This window comes from Poromitra crassiceps (genome assembly GCF_964638095.1).
Source record: "Poromitra crassiceps genome assembly, chromosome: 23".
NCBI lineage: Eukaryota > Metazoa > Chordata > Actinopteri > Beryciformes > Melamphaidae > Poromitra > Poromitra crassiceps.
In genome coordinates this window covers 14,415,660-14,432,839 of record NC_139639.1, presented here as the reverse complement: position 1 = coordinate 14,432,839, position 17,180 = coordinate 14,415,660, and the positions used below count along the sequence as shown (strand labels likewise).

The following is a 17,180-nucleotide window of genomic DNA, read 5'->3' as shown; positions in this document are numbered from 1 at the left end:
TCTGCAGCAACCAATCATTTTCACCCTCCTGGGGGATGGACATTTTTATGTTGCCATGTCAATTTGCTCCTCCTTCCCAGCCTTGGCAGCAAGCCAAGGCTGGGGGTGGAGATGTAGGCTAATTCAGTACGATAAACCGTGGATAATATCAGCTAATCCTTTGCTCAAACGGTCTCAAGCTGCCAGAGTCCTGCTGCAAAAGATCAAGGGGGTTGCCTTGACCATGTAGATAGGCTGCAGTCAGAGAGATGCAGAGCCAGACCGTTTCAATTACCACAAGCTAATCAGACCCACACGCAGAGCAGCCAATGTGGGAGCAGGTGAACTGTCCAAGGGCCAGAGGTCACCAAAAGGTTTCATTGAAATTATATATTTTTTTTTAAGTCAGCAAGCATAGAAAATGTCATATAGTGATATTGTTTTTTCTCTAAAGACGAAAACTGTTGTCATTGTCAGTTGAAGTGTACATTAATCTTTTGCTGAATTACATTTCCAAATGACAAGTGAAAACAAGGACATCACAGCCCGTCCAGTAGAAAAGCCTGCTATAAATGCCAAACATTTTAAAATGTCATTCACATCGTAAATGGACTGTAGTGTCAGGAGAGCACTGAGGCCTCCTAAGTGGTTGAAAGGAGAGTGTAGCTTCCATCTTTTACAGGGTCATTTAAGGCAGAGGTAAGCTGAGAGTGCACTGCGCCCATGACAAATTGAAGCATTCACTGAAGAAATATAGACCCACAAGAACGTGGAAAGAGAGCAGCAGATGTACAGACACAAAAAGGGGACTTTCTACTCTCCTTCTGTTTTAGATGTTTGCTCTTTGCGCGGTCTGCTGGCTACTTGTCATCTGTCCTATTTTCACCTTGGCAGGATTACCCTGGCCTGGCCTGAGGAGGGAGCGGAGGTTAAAGGTGCTGGTGTGCTGCATGGCCTGTACATGCTCCCTGTCTATCCTCACATCTCTGCAAGCACCAAGAGAGCAAGAATCACCCAGAGATTAGCACAGAACGAAGCGTACCACAGCAAGCTCAATCCTCCACATGCATATAAATATACAAATGCACCCTTGTTGCTGCTGTATGCATGTGTTTTGTTTTTATTGTTTTCAATTATAATACAGCATTATGGCATACTGTACCACATGGCATGCTAAAGAATCAATCTAGGCCATCTTTTTTTTGCGCGGGGGGGGGGGGGGGCGGGGGGTCCTATCTGGAGGAAACCATCGGGGAGCACAGGGAGAACAAACATGCAAATTCCACACAGAAAGGCCCTTCTGATGTAGCCTGGGTAAACCCTGCCCCCAGTGACCTGCTCTCAGGCTTACCCTGCTTACAGTCACAAGGTAGTGACTGAGAGCAGGTCTGAGAGCAGGTCACGTGGCGGCTGGGTTTACCCAGGCTACTTCTGATGAGCCCACCTGGGCAGTAGGCACTGAGGACATGGTGACACCCCCAGCACCAGGCGGGAATCGAACCCAGGACCTTCTTGCTGTGAGGCGACAGCGCTACCACTGCCATCTCTTTGAGGAGACACAGTGCAGGCCACTAGGGCAGGTGGTTTCTACTCACTCCACGCTAATCCCTGCTCAAACTCTCATATCAGAGTTATCTATGTTTAACTCACAGACACAAATCCATTTAATTCGAGGATATTTCTGGGTACACTGTCAAAAATAACATCAAAGCTTTTATGATTTATTCAATGTTCTTTTAGCATTTGGAGAAAAAGAAACCATCCAACTTCAGTATGAAATATGAATAGATAATAGAAGACAAAATAAAGCAATTCAAATCTCGACAGAAAAAATACACCCTCACCTAAGATACTTATAGCTGTGCTTGGCATGCCACATGCTGCAGAGCAAGAAGATGAAGGGAGAGACGAGTGACAGATTTGTTTTGGACGAGTGACAGAGATTATGTCAGTATTATGAGCTATCTTTAAAGCACTGATGGCCTCTGCCCCCTAGGGGACTGTTTCACCTGTGTTCACAGTAGTCATACTCCTGTCAAACCTCAGACATTATCTGGGACTTCTAGGAATGTAGAGCATGATGTAACTTAACTGACGTGCTTGTCAAATAGATGTTAGAGCCCGCAATTAGAAAGGAGAGCTCTATTGTTTCCCACAAAGCAGATCTAGCCACCCTAGCACCACATGTGAGCCCAAAAGGACATCTGTGCTGCTCTGCCTGGAGCCCTGGAGTCAAATTGCTTGTACCAGAGTTCCTTGTCCTTGTCCCGTACCAGAGTCAAATTCCTTGTATGTCTACATACTTGACCAATAAAGCTGATTGTGATTCTGCTGCCATCACAACACTAACTGATAAGACAAGGCATTTAAATGGATGGATGGACAAAAGAAACAAAAAAGAAGAAAATAAAGTATATTGGTTATACAGTATCAAAGCAGATGGAAAGAAATGTCTATTTTCATTTTTTATTATGCATCTTGGAGACTGTACAATTTTTAATCGATGACTTAATAATAGCATTGACTAATTCCGTGATAACTCAAGTTACATTACAACATGACATTTCTAGTCAATATTATTACATCATAAGTAAAAATAAAATAAAATGTTAACACCCTTTATGAAGTAATAATTAGGTTGCTACATTTACATTTACAAAGTTATTTATTTATATGGATTTAATTACATTATCCGTTGCTACAAAGCTCTTTGTTTACTTGTTACTTTGGTGACTTGTAATATCATGGCACAATGAAGTCACTGCAGTAGATCAATCTCCTCAAATATTGACAATTAATGTTTAAATAACCATACAAACAAAAATAGAAAAAAGGACATTTGACAAGTACTGTATAGGAGAATACAAAAACGTGGGCCAAGAAAGCTCAGCAGGCCAAGTAGAATGCAAAGTAGAAAAAAGGAGCTTTTTGGATATTAAGTTCACATTTTAATTTAGAAGTACAGATGTACAGGTGTACACAAGTTTACTAACATGTACATCTTCAAAACATAATACTTGTTTGTATATTTAATTGTTGCCCGTGTATTTTGTTTTGAAGATAAACTTGTGTACACCTGTACATTACTTCTAAATTAAAATGTGAACTTAATATCCAAGAAGCTCCTTTTTTCTATTTTACAAGTACTGTACATTCATCAGATACAGAATAGCTCATTCTAGGATGTGGGTGGCTATAGCCTATAGAAATGGCACGATATAACAATCCCTGATATACAGGACTTTGGAGAGGAATTACACTCACATTGTGTATAATCAGACCTATTGATTAATAAGTTATCCCACTCTCACAGAAACATTAGTAGCACTTTAACCAATCAAAATTGGACAAAAGCCTAATCTCCGTGTTTTTCCCGGATCTGCACTGCGGCCTCCTGTGTCATCGCTCCACCATTCGTCACGCCCCGGGCCGAGGTGCACTTTACACATCTCCACACAACTGGTCAGTAGGGACATGGTTAATGCTTGAATCACAGCCCACATCTGGTTTAGCATTGAGGACAGGGTCAATACCACAGCAGGAACTAGAGCAGGGTTCAGCTCCAGCACCGGGAGTCTGCGTATCTGTGTCTGGACTTTCAACCAGGAGACTCTGTGTACGAGCGCAGGCTCATGACCTCCGCCTCTGTATCCGGGTCACAGACCTTTTCGTCCCGCTGCTGCTGCTCGGTCCTCAGCCTCCGGCGGCTGATCTGCTTCTGCAGCTGGAGTTTGCTGGTGAAGAAGATGCTCCTCCAGCCCACCTCCAGGGCCAGGGCCGACGCCTCCGGGGAAACCCTACAGCATCTCCGCACCGCCTGCTCCCAGAACCCCTCTGACCCACACAGCTGAGCAGCAGAAGCCATAGGATAGTGTCAAGCAATAGCATGGTCTTAGTCATAATTATTAATAGAAGAGTTTCACAGTTTGTCATTTAAAATAAAGTGGTGGACAATGATGTGATTGTGTGGTGATGCCTTCTCTCTTGCGAGACCAACTGAAGGCAAAGTATGTCCAAGCCTAAATGACTTACACATGTTCAGGTTTAAAGAAGGATACACTCTATTTTGGGCATTCGTGCGTCTAGCTGAACTGACCTGCCTGAACCTGCGAGAGGTTCGTCCGAGCTGCCCTACATCCTCCAGCTCCAGATAGGATAATATGTGGAGCAGCAGGGGGTCCGGCAGGCGCTCCAGGTAGTCATAATGGCCTTGGCACAAAGCCTGGGTGTAGCGCAAGATTCCATGACCGAAGACCATGCTGACCTGACCTGGGAAGAAGCCCGTTGTGTTTATTGTCGTACCTATCGAACAATTTCAGTTTGTCTTCATATGGACTAAAAACAACAAGGTCACACATAAGACATAATCTGAGGATATAATGATGCTAGTCTGTACACCTAAATATAAAACTTTGTACAAAACACCTCATGTAGAAAAGATACTTGTACTCAAAAGTATGCTATACATGGGCGGTGCAAACATTTGTTTGAGGGAGACCCTTACCTCCAGATGTGTTTTTTCTTATCTTGATGTATTTAGTACCGTAAACGTTTTTAATAACATCTTGCAGCACACAAACTTCCCAGGACAGCCAGTCTTCTACAGATAGGGCACTGAGCAGCTAGACATCACCAGTGGTAATTAAGTTAAGTTAAGTTAAGTTATGTTAAGTTAAGTTATCCTTTATTTATCCCCATGGAAAAATTCATCCTCTGCATTTGACCCATCCTCTACTACTAGGAACTTTCCTAGAACTAGGAGCAGTGGGCAGCCGCAGTGGGCAGCCGCAGTGCAGCGCCCGGGGGACCAACTCCAGTTCCTTTGCCAGTGTCGTGGTCAGGGGCACCGACAGGAGTATTAACCCTAACATACATGTCTTTTGGTGGTGGGAGGAAACCCACACGAACACGGGGAGAACATGCAAACTCCACACAGAAAGGACCTGGGATCGAACCCAGGACCTTCTTGCTGTGAGGCAACAGTGCTTAACCACTGAGCCGCCGTAGTTGTCGGTGGAGTGTGTGGTTCTGGTTTGAATTATCCCCCTCTTCTGTTGACCATATGCACTGTATGTGGTTCTTGTTTGAATAACCCTCTCTACCACAAACCGCTGGGGAGCCGCACAAACACGCAATTTGACGGATTCTCACTGTTGTCCCTGCCGTGCCATCTGTGGAGCCACACATGACGAGGGCAGCAGATGGCCCCGGCGGCCTCACTGATCAGCATCTCCCCTGGACTCCCTGTCAAGAGGCTACATAGCTATCTAGGGACTAACATTTCAACTGCTTCCTTGTTTGTAACTGTGAGTTTAGAAGGTAGGAATTCCTTACTCTGTAGCCGGCTGTCATCCAAGTAGTCCTGGTGAGACTGCCTCTGCTCTCCAGGCTTGGCGGATCTGCCTTCATTTCTCCGAGAGATCTTCCACCATCTCCAGATCACCTGGAATGACCATTATACGGGGTGTAACAAATCTGACCCAGATTGTGCGACAGGGGGTGCAACTCATGATTGTCCTTAATGTAGAATTCCATATGGATTGAGCCCCTAGTCCTAAACTGGGATGTTTCTAGATCCTTGTAAAAAATACATTTTTAATATATGATTATCTTAATGTTATATTTTAAATCATTTATTAAAACAAAATCCTACACACAAGTGTTTATATTAGGCCTTTTCTTTGCCCTCCCTGTTATCCCTGCTTTCTGTTGGCCTTTAATGATTAACATTATATAGTTCTATTCTCCATCTGCTACACAAATTAACTATTTCTAATGCGCATTCCATTTATTTATTGGATATTGAAGCAATGATACTGTTAAGAAAAAACAATAGCTGGGATGGTATTAATAAAAACAAAACAATTAGGACGCTACTATAACGTTAGTTAGTAGGAAGTAACGTAGCCAGCAGTGCTAAGTTGGCAGGCTATAGATATATTACTGTAACAAGTAGGCTTGCAACACTTGGTCATTATCAGTTTTCCAGAGTTTTTTTTACGCAAAGTACTCACACTTACATCTGTTTTGGTAATAACTAGATTATAAAAATCCTTATTAGGTGAAGGGCCTTGTCCACAGGTTTCAAATAAATGTTCTGTTAAAAGCGACGCCATGTTGAAAAGTTTGTATACGTTGTCATGACAACAGCAAGGGAGGAGCTTTTCAAGGGAAGCTTTCCACGAGAAAAATACATGTGAAATTGTGTTTTGCCTCTATTTGAAAGGTCAAGTTATGAAGTCATAAAAATGTATGTAAAACAATAGTCAACGTTATTTGCATTTGAAAAACAAAAAAGAGCATGCTGTTTCAATCTAGAGTTGTGCTTAATGCCAAATTGACAAGTTTTAAAGTTGGAGCAATCAAACAAAGTTGTAGTTAAAAATCTTTAATTTATTTATACATATATTTATATATGTACACATTGACTTACCTATTCTTGTAAAGACAAGTAACACATTGTCAAATTCATTGTTAGTCACTGATGGCACAAGCGAGACCCTCATTCTCAAGAGTCAAGCACTGGTCCAGTAATGAGACAATCCCACATTGACCCTCTGTCCTCTGCCGCATTTTTCAAGCAAACTGGAGGGAGATGATCAAAGGCTATTTCAGCCACATCCTTTTCTCCAAAAGCTTTTCAATCAGAGGAATCAAAGGAGTCATGTGAATAATCCATAGCCACCATTATGAAGATTATTTATATTCAAATTGTGTCCCGTTTGTAACTCCAGGGAAGGTCTGGTAAACGTATCATTCACTGTCACTAGGACGAGTCACCCACAACCGAATGAAAAAAACTCTTTCACCTGGTTTGTGGCAACCCAGTTTCACCGGGAGAATCAGGGTCACGCCCATCACCCTGAGGCCTTCTTAACAGTCTTACACCCTTACCTCACAATATACTGGAGGACATCGGAGATTCTGCTCGAGCAGCAGAGGTCACAGACAACTCAGGGCAAGTGTAGTGAGATTTAGCCCATTGTTTAAGAGAGCAGGCAGGGTTAGAGGAGGAGAATGTGTTTATATTTACGCCTGTCTTGCTTCTCTCTTTAGAATAGTGTTTGTGCTGAAGCAGACGTGTATGCCTGTCTCTTTACGTGCTGGTCTGAAGGAGTCTGAGGTCTCTGCTGGCCTCTTATTCAGTGAGCTGCCCCGGGTTTCAAACCAACCTTTAGCCTCTACACTTTTCACACTCGTGCAGAACTAACAGAATTGGACGGGACATTGTATAATTTAACAGATCTATGTCCCTCGCAGATAGGCCGGGCATTATTTACCCATCTTGCTAAGTCCCATCCCAATTGTTTAGAATCTACACTTTCAAAGATATGGGGCTACACAGGTTGTTTTGGGAGCAGCTGTTGACACTTAGCGATAGCACTCTGAATCTGTAAGTTAATCACGGATAGTTGCACCATTGCGCCAGTATAGTAGCAATTATGCTAAAATGAAGAAAAAAAATCCCTTTTGCAAATGAAATAACTGTATAATTATGGTTGCTAAAATCCACACGGAGCATGGACTTGGATGGAAACCCTGTTAATTACCTTAAACTGTGTATACCCTTACTTAAGTAGATACATTGTAGTGGCTTTTCCACAAGGTGTGTGTATACTCACCCTTGTTAACTCAGTCCTTGTTATACATAACATGTACTTAATCGTGATTACAAAATGATATGCACAAAGAGCTTACAGTCATAAGCATAAACAAAAAATAAAAAGGATATAATGTATTGTATATAGTCCAAAGGGTATAATTGGTTCTCTCCCCACAGAACAGTCCCTTAGTCTTCAATATAGTCTTTTGTACTCCTTCATAGTGTTGTAAACTTTTTTCCTTACGGAAAAAAAATCTTGGTTTTAAGAGTCTTTTTTTAAGAAATGTACTGTCACAAGCTGCGTGACGGAACCGGTGCGTTGAATATGTGCTGCATGCTGCCCTCTGGTGGCGAAGGACTGGGTGGTGTGCTACAGGAAGGGGTTGGTGGAAAAGCCTCCGGCAGGGAACGACCCGGCTGGGCCTCCCGCCTGGAACAGGACAGGTGAAGGGAGAGAAAGGTGAGAGTGGAGGCAGACAAGACCGCAACAGTAAACATCGCTGCTGTTATCAAACTCATTTAATTCAATTGCAAATGTTATAATGTAATGAGCAATGCTTTGCTTTTAGTCAAATGAGTCATCCCAATTGCAAACTAGGCAGCTTTGAGTTTGGCCTTTAACCCATTGATACCTGATGCAGCATTTGTGTGTGTATCCCTTTAAGACCGCGAACCGCGTTAACGCTGTTCGCGGTCTTAAAGGGATACGCACACAAATGAGGGATGCTGCATCAGGTATCAATGGGTTAAATCCCTTCTTTGACAGTCTCTACAGAGTGAGGAAAACCGACACAATACATGCTCACCATAAATGGGTTATTGGACATGCCAGGGCCAGCCATGGGCTGCCCAAAGGGGGTCATGGACGGCTTGTTCTGGCCGTAGACTGGGAATGCAGGGCCTAGGGCAGATAGGCAGAGGGAACGGGATTCACAACAGGTTGAATCTGCCGTCTCCAGTTGTGCAGTGTGTAAAAGCAGTTTGTAGTTCCCCATTATGTGGTGGTGGATTTCAGAATAGTTGTAACAAGCAGCACGGTCATAGTGGGAAATATTCATTTTTCTGTAAATCTATAACAGGACTATAAGAGTGTAAAATAACAAAGTGTAGCTAAGATCCAAGGTGTCAGGTTGCATTCAGAAGTGAACAGAGTCTAATAATGAATGATTCCAGATTTGTTCATTACATTTTTTTGGTCCAGAAAACAAAGCTTTGTACCCTAAATGCAACCAGTAATCATTGTGCAGTAGCTGCCACTGAAAAGCCCCAACTTTCCATTTGCCGCTGCGAGACTGGAACTCAATCCCCAGTGCAGCAGAGTACCATCATGAAAACCCCCTTCAAGTCATGCAGGGTGCAAATGCAGTCGTTGACCCAAATGGCTTAAGTATGTTGATCTTTCATTTGCTGACCATCACTGACAGGTAGGGGTGTCACGATACACTCAGTTCACGATACGATACGTATCACGATACTGGGTTCACGATAACGATACGATACGATACGATTTTAACAATATTTTTTTAAACTTGAATAATGACAATATATGACTGGAAAAGTAGTATTTTATTTGAAATGCACAAATACAAAACATGCTGTTGTGGGAAATTGTTATTACAATAACAACTAGAAAAAACATGAGATTGGAGATAAGGCTTATCTTGAAATAGAATGAGTTACACCGTCACTTAGATTTACTTTGAACTAAAAGGTTTTCAGCAGTATAAATTCTCATTATGCATCTTCAATTTTTTCTTCAAACTCAAACAACAAGACTTTTCTTAGTCTATTTTTTATGCATCTTCAGTTTTTCCTGTCAAGTAAACAGTTTTGCCAGAAACTCAATTGAATGGTTTCTCTCCTGTATAACTTCTCATGTGTCTCTTCAGAGACTTGTTCAACTGAACTACTTTCCACACATTGAACTTCAACAAACAAAGACGTTTCTTTGTCTACTTTTGGAAAAAAAAAAAAAAAAAAAAAAAAAAAAAAAAAAAAAAATTCACGATATGAGATTTCATCTCAACGATACATATCGTGACGTTTTACTATCGCGAAATTTCGTGGGACGATATATTGTGACACCCCTACTGACAGGTATTGCACATGCGGAGGATGGATGCTAAGGATGACGGGATGTGGGGGCCACTAACCATTAGGCTGAGGGTGATAGGCCCCGGGTTGAGGGTAGGGGATGGGGGCCTGGCCAGGGAAGGGCTGCTGGAAGTTTCCGCTGAAACTGGTCGGGAGGCAGTAGGAAGACGCATTCCCAAAGCCGGCAGGCATGCTCATAGAGCCAGTACCGAATGAGGCTACAAGACACACACGCACACAACAACACACACAGCACGTGTGTGTGTACAGTGAATGCACACACACGCACACCATATGCACGCACACACATACAAAAGGGAGGAGCACGTTTTAGACACAGACAGGACTTACCTTGGCAAAAAAACTAGCTTACTTACCAATGCAACTGGGTTACATCAAATTAACACAAATGTCTAAAAGAATTATAATATACACCAAGCTTTACAGTACGCGCGCACGCACACGCACGCACACGCACGCACGCACACACACACACACACTCTCACACACACACACACACACTCTCTCTCTCTCACACACACACACACACACCTGCAGTGGGAGCTCTACCATTGGCCTGGAAAGGGTTGGTGGCCATCTCCGGGGCAACAGCTGCAGCAACAAAGGGGTTTGTGGACGGCACAGCTAGAGGAAACACATGGGCAAGTTAGAAAAAACGGTCTGAAAATGGCAAAACACATTTTTATTTTGCATGTATCGCTGCAAAAGTAAGTAGAAGTGCCACCTCCAAAGCCTTGCTGCATGCTGGGTAAGACAGGTTGAGTTTGGGCAGGTGAGGATCCCAACACTGGTCCAAACATATTCCTGAAAAACAACATGGCCATATGAAATGGTTGTTTACATCCGTTTGTACTGTAACATGTAGTACGTTGTTGTAGTTTACTTGTTAAGCGATTATGCAGTTTTTGGTTGGGATCTAACTTGATGTATACCGATAGTGTCTGGGTAATATCAGCTGGACCATTACACAGCGGAACATTATTCTTCACAACATCATCACCAAGACCTAAACCTTGAATTAAATTCCATAATTTTGCAGACTTTGCAGGTGTATATAGGAGGTGTAGGATAACTTCCACTCAACGTTTATTAGCATCAATAAAGTGTGTGTGTGTGTGTGTGTGTGTGTGTGTGTGTGTGTGTGTGTCTTTCTCTCTGCCAGTGTCTCTCACCCTTGCACATTGCTGCCAGTGGGGGCGGAGGAGCTGAGCTCGTTGTCGAGCTCAGCCAGAGCAGCATAGCGGTCCTCTGCAGAACTCCCCAGCTGGGACTGGGCAGGCACGGCACTGGACATCGACGGGATTGGAACCCCTCCCCCTAACGACACGAGGAAGAAGGTACTCAGCGGGCAAGTGTCGTATGCATACTACATGCAAGTACAAATATAATAATAAATACAAAGAAAATCAATGATAGCATGATGTAGTAGTACATTGTGACAGTGATGCTCAATACTTTGCAAAGCCTATGTGTCCACCAGTAAGGCTGTAATATCTGTCCACAGCCCTTCTGGGGCTTCTTTCTCTCATTATTTCAAATGGAATGGACACAGGTGTTTGTTCCCGACAACACAGAGCTTGTCATGTTTTTGTGCGCTGACAGCGCCAGGCAGTAGAGGTTAAAATCGTTTGAATTTTAACACTGTGCTTCAAAATGGTTTCAACGGTTGCTTAGCATCAACAACAAAAGTGACGACTAGCATTTCGCCAAAGCATCCGTTTAGCACTGCTAGATACAAAAAAAGAGGTTCCCAGTGGACACAGTGGCTAAGACATGAATGAGAGGATATCGGGGGTGAAGGTGAGTGTGTATGTGGAGGGGCGATGGGGGGCAGGGGGGTGGTGGGGAGGGGGGTACCTGATGAAAAGGACTTTGAGGGGGGTGACGTGCCCAGATGGGATGGGATTGCAGAGTTGCCAAACGCCTCAAAGTTGGCAAAGTTGGCGTTTGAATTACCCTGAGTTGCTGCAACCGTAGACAAGGAAACAATGACACTGATAATGAATGTGGAAATCACAATGGTAGAGCAGTGCATGGGATGATGACAGTCTATGGAGTGCATACTGTTAAAGGAACACTCCGCCCATTTTCAACCAGCTTTGTATCATTAGAACATCAGTAGTATATCAGAAAACTGTAAATGGTTTTGAAGTCTGTCATTTAATTTGACAGTTATTGAGTGTTAAAGTGTGGACCAGTGACATCACTGGTCCACACTAAATCAAATTAATAACTCATTAACTCAAATCAACTCTCAATAACTGTCAAACTATTCATCATTCATCTAGTTTGACAGTTATTGAGAGTTGATTTGAGTTAATGTTATTAATTTGAGTTAGTGTGGACCAGTGATGTCACTGGTCCACACTTTAACACTCAATAACTGTCAAATTAAATGACAGACTTCAAAACAGTTTACAGTTTTCTGATATACTACTGATGTTCTAATGATACAAAGCTGGTTGAAAATGGGCAGTGTTCCTTTAAGCATCTGAATGCATCTGGTTAGTTTCTGTTACATCTGCATGTATCAGTGAATATCTGTCACTGACTTGACTCTACCTTTTGGTACAAAGTGAAGCACTCACCTGATTGGCTTTGGAAATGTGCAAAGTTGGCAAAGTTGGCAGAGCCGGCGGCTTGAGAGGCTGGAGCAGCGAAGATGTCTCCTCCCAGGTCTGACAGCAAGTCAAACTTCTTCTCGTGAGGAATGCTGTGAGCTTGGGAACGACCTAGCCCCGGAGACTGGATGGGTCAGAGAACAAGAAAGATCTGAATAGGTGACAGGCTGGTGGTTGACAGATGTACCTTGGTTCAATCAAAAAAAAAACTCATGCGCAATCTCACACCAAAAGACACTGAAGGTGGATATCGAGTAGGCAAACGGACGCTTGTGTGTGTCTTTGTGTTACCTGGCGCGGAGGGGTCTTGTTGAGATGCAGAATCTTGAGGGGTTGGACCTCTGGTGTGCTACCGGTGCTGCTGGCTGATGAGCCGGACACTGAGCCCTGAACACTCGCTACTGCCCTCGCCTGGTCTGGAGGAACATACCTAAGCGTACGGGAAAGTAGCACCGACACAACAAGCACACAAACACACAGTTGAGTTCAGAAGTGTGATCAGATTTAGCTTTCATAATAACGAATGTAGCAAAGTTTTCATCTATGGGTGTGAAGGGGGGCATTTTTCAATATTTTTCCCACAGACGGCGAAATGCTTTATTTGATTGCAAAGAGCATTTCATCTGATCAAACAGGAACCTTTTTCATACAACAGTGTTTAAAAACCGTGCTCTTATTATCTAGCAACACTGCAGTTACAGAGGGAAGGACATGTCGACCTAGAGTCTAGGTTGACATGTCCTTCCCTCTGTAACTGCACTAGTGTTGCAGAGACAGAGACAGACAACAGATAGCCTGCTATCAAACTGCATGTGGTTAACCATGAAGCAAAATGGCCTTTGACAGACTTGAATGAATGATCTCTCAACACTTTCTGTTGCATCATACGTAAGACGTGTGTTACCTACTGACCTGCAACACTTTTTAACACATTGAATGCCAGCCATGTTTTCATTCCTGTAGGTAAGTTGTGCCAGGGGTGTTTTTGACGATTCTGGCTCATTTTAGCAACAGCCGAGGATTCTTTTCTGTTAAGAATTCATGAACACCAATCATCTAAAAATAACTAATAGAATGTGTGCTTTCTCTGTCTAAAAGAGTTAGTTTGCAGAGTTAGTAGTTATGTAGATATTAGCCGTTGAGTACAGCATGGTTTCAGCGTCTGGAAATTTATTCAGAGATAAATGGCTTTTTGTGAAACAGTCACTTTAACCATTCATTTTTGGCATCAGTAAGACCGTCAGACATTCTAAACAATAGTTTTGAACAGTAATTTCCTCCATAACAACAGGAAACACCCCTCTCATTCAAACTCCTCCCTCCGTGTGTCTTCTCCAGGAGAAGACACACGGAGGGAGGAGTTCTCCTCCTTCCTCCTGGCTGTACAGCGGGCGTGTCAGAAGCGCTTTTGCTGCTGCCTGCCTGTGTGCCTGCCTGCCTGCTTGCGTGCGTGCGGACGCTCCTTGTGCGAGTCAAGATGGGCCGGGGAATGCGTGGGCGATGGGCAGATGTTGATTATGGCCTTTCTGAGGTGTTTCAAAGTGTGTTTCACCTATGATCTATTTTGCAAATCGCTCTCCGCTCTCTGTGTGCTGCTGCCGGTGCGCGGCCGCTCTCAGGCAAGACAAGTCTTGAGTGGATTACTGTAAAATCGCCACGGCATTTCCTTGAACGGCTTGGTCCCGCGGCAGTTTTTTCTTTGATTTCGGTCGTCTGGGGGAGCACTGTCAACACTTAGTGGGTCGGTAAAATAGATTATACACATTATCTTGCTCCAATAGTGATCTCGAAGATGTAAAAGTTGTTGATTGATGTTCCACCGTCAAAAAAAAAAAAATGTTTATGTAAGACGAGTAAACTCGGCTCTGGCACTTAAGCGTTGGATTATGTAAGACGAATTATTTCGGCTATGGCACTTAAGGTGTTAAAATAGTATTTCTGGCACTTTTCAAAGATTCAATCCATGACTCCAACAAGAACATCTATCATGCTCTCAATAATCACTTAAGTGTTGATCATGCTATAATGAGGAGACAAACATGAACGGAAGGAAGAGGACGGTTGGGTGAAATGTAGACAAATTGCTAAAAGCCACCTTGCCGAATAGGAAAGAGATTAACAGAGGTCAATCAATATCCCAATACATCAATTAGATTAGAATCGCACACTAAACACTTGATCCATTGATTCATCACGCCCGTCCCCAGGGTGGACAATTTAAATAAAGGATGCTGATAAGCCTTTGCGTGGTTCAACTCCTTCTCTTGGTAGGCATTTACTTTGAACAGATTTGACTCTTGATAGATCATATCAAGCAGAAAAACAACAACAGGAGACTAAATAAATAAACAAAAGAATATTACATTACCATCTTTTCTTCTCGTATTTTTCCTGGAGGAATTCTTTTACTTTCTGTGGTTCTCGGAAATCTGGAACAACTGATGCCCTGTCGTCGTAGAGGCCCAACCAGATGTGTTTACAGACCTACAGGGGGGCAGGGGTATGGGGGGGGGGGCAGGGGGGGATGAAGGAGGGAAGGGGGTGAGAGAAAATAAAGGGACCAGGGGAGGGGGGAGGGGATGATGAGAAATGGGAGAAGAAGAAGGGAGAGAGGAATGCCAATAAAGTTGACTAGGCCCAGACAAATACCTAACATGCCACTAGACTAGAGAGTGTAAGACAAGTAGCCAAGATCTAAACATGTTTGTTTCATTGTGTCAAATGTCTTCTGCGTCCTTTGTTGCCAAGTGTGTGTGATATACCTCATTGCTGTGTTTCTGTAGGAGCTCAATTTCCTGCTGTGTGAATGTGGTCATAGAGATGGACTTCACTCTGTGTGGGGGGTTCAGTCCTCGTCTGTGGGTGCAGGGGGGCAGACGTTAGCTGAACAAGAGAAGCAGGATGCCATGCCACCCAATGCAATTTGATACAAAACAAAACAAAAACAGATGCCCAAGTAGAGATGCTGCTTTACCATTTTTCAGTCTCCAATACATGCATGAGCATTATCGCATTCAGATAGTGAAATGAATCTATAAATATTATCTTAGCATTGTTAAATTACTGTTGTCAGTCGGCCTGGGCAATATATCGATATAATATCCATATCATGATATAATAGGACTAGATGATATATCTTAGATTTTGGATATCGCAATATCATGATATTGGCACAAGAGTTGTCCTTTCCTGGTTTTAAAGGCTACATTACAGTAAAGTGATGTAATTTTCTGAACGTACGATGGTTCTAGCTGTTATTATTTGCCTTTACCCACTGAGTCATTATATCCACATTACTGATGATTAAACAATATTTAGTGAAAGCAGCAATAGTCATTCCCTACCACATTGTAGCAATATCGATATTGAGGTATTTGGTCAAAAAATGTTGTTAAATTCGATTTTGTCCATATCGCCCAGCCCGATGCGTCAGATCTGTTCTCAGTATGTGATCTTCAGGATTTCACGGTCTTACCCTGATACCAGTATTGGTACTGATGCATGCACCACCACGCTAAAAGACCGCTACGGTCATAGACTCATAGGAGAGGAAAAATAAACATGTACATGATATCTCAACGTGGCATCATCTTTTGCTATAAAGGGTGATAGGCATAAATAGGCCTCGTTTTACATAGGCCCTTGGGCCCATGGTTTCTTTTGACACAGCACTGAGAGGTGTGCATGTATTGATTACACTTGGCATTTGTGTCGTAGGTGCTGACAGGGACTGAGGGATACAATACAATGCAAGGTGTCTATATCCTGGTGCTGTATTCAGACACGGCAGGCCTACAGTGAAGTCAGTGGGGAAATATCGTACATAATATGGGCAGTGGCTGCATCCAGGTTGAGTAGAAGTATGCAGACAGTGCAAGTGATCATTGCATAAATCATGGTTATGCTTTCGTAATCGTTTAATTTTCGGGAAGCATGAGAAGATTTCATCAGGCTGAGGCTACAGCTTAGCCCGACCCACTATCCCATATCACTATTTCCCAACTTGTGTGAGACGCACCCTGATCTGCTTATCATAGAGGTGTGTATGTTTTCAACGTGCGTTGTAGGACACGAGTTAAAGTTCAACAGGAGGCGTTTCACAGCCTGTGACGTGCTGTTTTTAAACAGACTGGTCAAATATTTGACTATTTGGTATCTGAACTATGCAGTGCTAACCTTGACTGTGGAGGCAATAACCCACTGACTGAGCCCAACTCTTAATACTTTGTGTAAATGTAACTCTGACCCCATATGATGTCATTGAGTGTTGAGAAAATGAACCATGGTTGTCAACAAAGCAAGCGACCGAGCCCTGCCCAGCCCAACAACGGCCTCGGGCTACTGTTCACGTTACCTGTCCTGACTGAGCTAACGAGCTAACGGTGCCGCTAAGTGGACCCCCCCAAATATATTATGACCTGCCACGTTGCCTTGTCCTTGCCAGGCTGACGCCCTAAGCAACAAGACGGTAGTAACAACCAAACATTAACTCACAATATCCCAGAACAGGTGGTACAGACGAAAGAGCCCACTGTCATGTTGGCATAGGTCGGGCCGCGCTGGTCGCAGTCGAAGCATTTCCTATTCGGGGGCAGGCTAGTCATTTCCCGGAGCATCTTCAGATGAGTCTCCTCCTGCTTTCGCTTCGCGCTCGTCGCCATGGCCGAAAAACAGCGGGGTACTGTCGGCGGGCAGAAGTTTTATCCACCGGGGCTTTTGGGAGTGGGGGCCTTCGGGAAGACTTGCCGCGACGACGGCGGTAGCCAAACACCTTGCTGAGGTCTAGTGGGGAGACGACTGGGCGACTGACAAATTTCTTCTTCTACACCAACAAAAAGGGCAACCCGACCAACTTCAGGAGC

At 43.5% G+C, this 17,180-nt stretch overlaps 2 protein-coding genes across 2 annotated transcripts; both read right to left on the bottom strand.

The window, feature by feature from the left end:
• Positions 1-808: 808 nt before the first annotated feature.
• On the bottom strand, positions 809-6,837 carry fbxo36b (F-box protein 36b; the record flags this gene model as incomplete). Its single annotated transcript, XM_083658991.1, has 5 exons — positions 809-965; positions 3,600-3,826; positions 4,076-4,248; positions 5,314-5,422; positions 6,814-6,837. The coding sequence occupies 5 exons, from the start codon at positions 6,835-6,837 to the stop codon at positions 809-811; spliced, it is 690 nt and encodes a 229-aa protein (XP_083515117.1).
• On the bottom strand, positions 6,411-17,075 carry agfg1b (ArfGAP with FG repeats 1b). The gene is made up of 12 exons (XM_083659301.1): positions 16,813-17,075; positions 15,081-15,174; positions 14,687-14,802; positions 12,610-12,748; positions 12,286-12,442; positions 11,555-11,662; positions 10,870-11,014; positions 10,422-10,501; positions 10,229-10,321; positions 9,736-9,894; positions 8,389-8,483; positions 6,411-8,012 (listed from the first exon to the last, which is right to left on the bottom strand). The coding sequence occupies exons 1-12, from the start codon at positions 16,977-16,979 to the stop codon at positions 7,953-7,955; spliced, it is 1,413 nt and encodes a 470-aa protein (XP_083515427.1). The 5' UTR covers positions 16,980-17,075; the 3' UTR covers positions 6,411-7,952.
• Positions 17,076-17,180: the final 105 nt, after the last annotated feature.

Bases quoted from the DNA above. Each gene is read 5' to 3' on its own strand.
- agfg1b (XM_083659301.1), bottom strand. From the start codon at position 16,979: ATGGCGACGAGCGCGAAGCGAAAGCAGGAGGAGACTCATCTGAAGATG. The intron at 14,803-15,080 runs GTATATCACACA...GCCCCCCTGTAG, and splicing joins TACAGAAACACAGCAATGAG to GTCTGTAAACACATCTGGTT. The intron at 12,749-14,686 runs GTAATGTAATAT...CCGTACGCTTAG, and splicing joins AAATACGAGAAGAAAAGATG to GTATGTTCCTCCAGACCAGG.